The 2,581-nt window shown below is 38.4% G+C and overlaps 1 protein-coding gene across 1 annotated transcript in view; it reads right to left on the minus strand.

The window, feature by feature from the left end:
* Positions 1–512: 512 nt before the first annotated feature.
* sypl2 (synaptophysin-like 2) overlaps positions 513–2,581 on the minus strand; it is a 12,568-nt gene continuing 10,499 nt past the window's right edge. Inside the window, exon 6 of the mRNA XM_015403261.1 lies at positions 513–1,731. Within this exon, the coding sequence (XP_015258747.1) occupies positions 1,597–1,731 (135 nt within the window). The 3' untranslated portion in view covers positions 513–1,596. The remainder of the gene's footprint in view (positions 1,732–2,581) is intronic.

Consider the following 2,581-nt stretch of genomic DNA (forward strand, 5'->3'; position numbering starts at 1 on the left):
ACCTTTATCTTTTTAAATATTTATGTCTCTTGTGCTTCTTTTATTTTTTATCTGTGATTTGTGAAATGTGAACGTGTGTGAAAGGTGTACAACTACTGCACAAAATTGCCTATACTGGGACAAATAAAAGCTACTGAACTGAACCCAGCAGCTGCTGCCTCTGAAGCGCATTGTTGCATCAGCTTGTCAGACGCGCTGCTTCGCTGCAGGATCTTTTGCTGCACCTTGATGTGCTTTAAGCAATGACTTTGCATGTAAAGCAGCTGCTCCTGTTACCTCTGGTCTGAATGTAGCATTAGCCTTAGAATAAAACAAACTGTTTTGGGGTTAGGGTCTCTAGTTGTAGGATCCCAACACTGGTGTCAGGACTGCTGGATGCTCCAGTCACTGCCTGCTACTGGAAATGCCACAACCTCTGCGACTGATTTATTTCCATAGCAGTCACGATCCGCTTTCAGGTAAGTGCAGAATATTTAGAAAACAAAAGAAAAGAAATGGAGACCAGCCAGTTGTTCAGCTCTAGTGTTTAACAAATGTCAATACAGAAAAAAACTGTTTCCTTTTGCACAGAAAGGCAAATAAAACAAAGTTTAGTGTCAATAATCCACCAGAGGAACATACAACATATCACTGTCTGAATAAAAGTCATGCTGAGAGTTTCATCTTTTCAATAAGACGTAGAGCCTTGGTAGTGTTTAAAACAAGTCAGCCGATATTCCCTCCACACCGGTACAAAGAAAGACTTTATGCTATCAAGAATTAAATCCCCAAACATTCCATAAAAGGCTGTGTTTTTAATCGCTAAGCTTCCAATCTAACAGACTAAATAAACTCAAAGTGGAGTAAAAGCAAAGAAATAAACGTGACAAAGAAGCTGCATACTGAACCCTTTTTCCCAGAGAAGGCAAAGTTGAAAAAAAACATTAAAATAAAACAATAGTTGACCGATTAATGCTGATAAAAATTCACATGAACTGCATATAAATATGGTGACAGTAAGGCACGTTTTGGTTCAAAGCAGAAACCGTTTAGTTTTACTGAGCAGGTTGAACATTACAGGAAGTAAACGGCATTTTCCCTGATGCTGCTTCACTGGGAGCTCATGGAAAACAGTCCAGGCAGCCTGGATCAGGAATTCAACTCAAAACAACAAGAAACGAAGGCTCCTCCACATGAGGAAGGTTTCATTTCTAGGCTGAAATAAAAAGGAAAACAGACATAAACTGTGGTGTGAATAAAAAAAAAAACCTTTTTGTGTGTTTTGGCTGTTTAGAGCATGGGTTGTCTGGTTTTCATTAAAATTTTATCGCAAATTGACTGGATTATCATGAAGGATGAGCAGCTGTGCTCCTCTGAGAATCACAAATAAAGGTGGATTTTTAAAGCTAATCCAACCAGCTGGAGGTTCACGGTTACATAGTGTCAAAGAATTTCACTTAGTGTTTTAAAGACTGGACAGCAGAGATGGACAGAAAGACCAAACCTTAATCTATGCTGGGAGTTTAGGGGGTAAAGGACAGTAGGCCTGGGTTGGTTTCTGTTTCAGCAGGTTAACTAAAGAGATCATTGTCAGGAAGCAGCTAAGCTTCAGGCTGCTCAGGGGTAAGGTTTAGCCGCGGCGGCGTCTCCCTCCGCTGCGTCCGGCTGGATGGGGTCTTTGTGGAAAGGCGTCTCCTTGTAAATGAACCAGCAGTTTCCTGCCCAGAGGATCAAGTTGAGAAAGCCGAAAATCTACAGAAGACATCAAAGTTAGGAAGCAATGAGTGATTTTTATTTCAATAAATAATAAAATCATGCACACAAAAAGAGTGAAGTTGATCTGACAGCATTTATACCAAACATTTGGAGATCAGAGCAAGGGTTTAACTTAGTGATGAAAGTTGGTGGGGGCGCTCTAAGGGTGGCGGCTGATGGACCTACAGTTAATCCGCACAAACATTTTGTATTTTCCAACAACGAGCTCAAACATCTATTTACTGAATACTTTCCTATTGTTGAGAACATAACAGAACCATCATACACTGATATTTATAGATGTTAGAGATGCCTTTTAGTGCATCATACATACACATATTGTCCTGTTGATACGACGAGGACCATCTATTCATCCTATGGTCCTTGTCGTGTATATATACAGCCATCTAAAGTGCAGAATAGTGGAAAATGCACTTTCTGAACACTGTGTGATTGAATAATTCTCTGCATTTTTCAGTTTGACTTTTTTTGTAACAGGTGCAGCTGCTGAGAATTATTTCTGTTTAACTGGTTTGGCTAGCGTCATTGTTATGTCTGCAAAGCATAGCCAAGGAAGGAACACTTCATTTTAATTTTGTAAGTTTTTTTATCAAGCTTGCTTAATATTGTGCACAGCATACAACCTCAAAATATTGTTCTTATTGTTTTTTTATTTATTTCTTGTATTTCTTTAGTAATGAAAATATTTCTGTAGTCTTTGTTTTTATCCTTGTGGTATCGAAAGGGTATCGAGTATCGAATATTTTACTTAGTATCGGTATCGAGTTGAAAAGTTTAGTATCGTGACAACCCTAATATATATATATATATATATATATATATATAT

Source organism: Cyprinodon variegatus, unplaced genomic scaffold, assembly GCF_000732505.1.
Source record: "Cyprinodon variegatus isolate N-32 unplaced genomic scaffold, C_variegatus-1.0 Scaffold1474, whole genome shotgun sequence".
Taxonomy (NCBI): domain Eukaryota; kingdom Metazoa; phylum Chordata; class Actinopteri; order Cyprinodontiformes; family Cyprinodontidae; genus Cyprinodon; species Cyprinodon variegatus.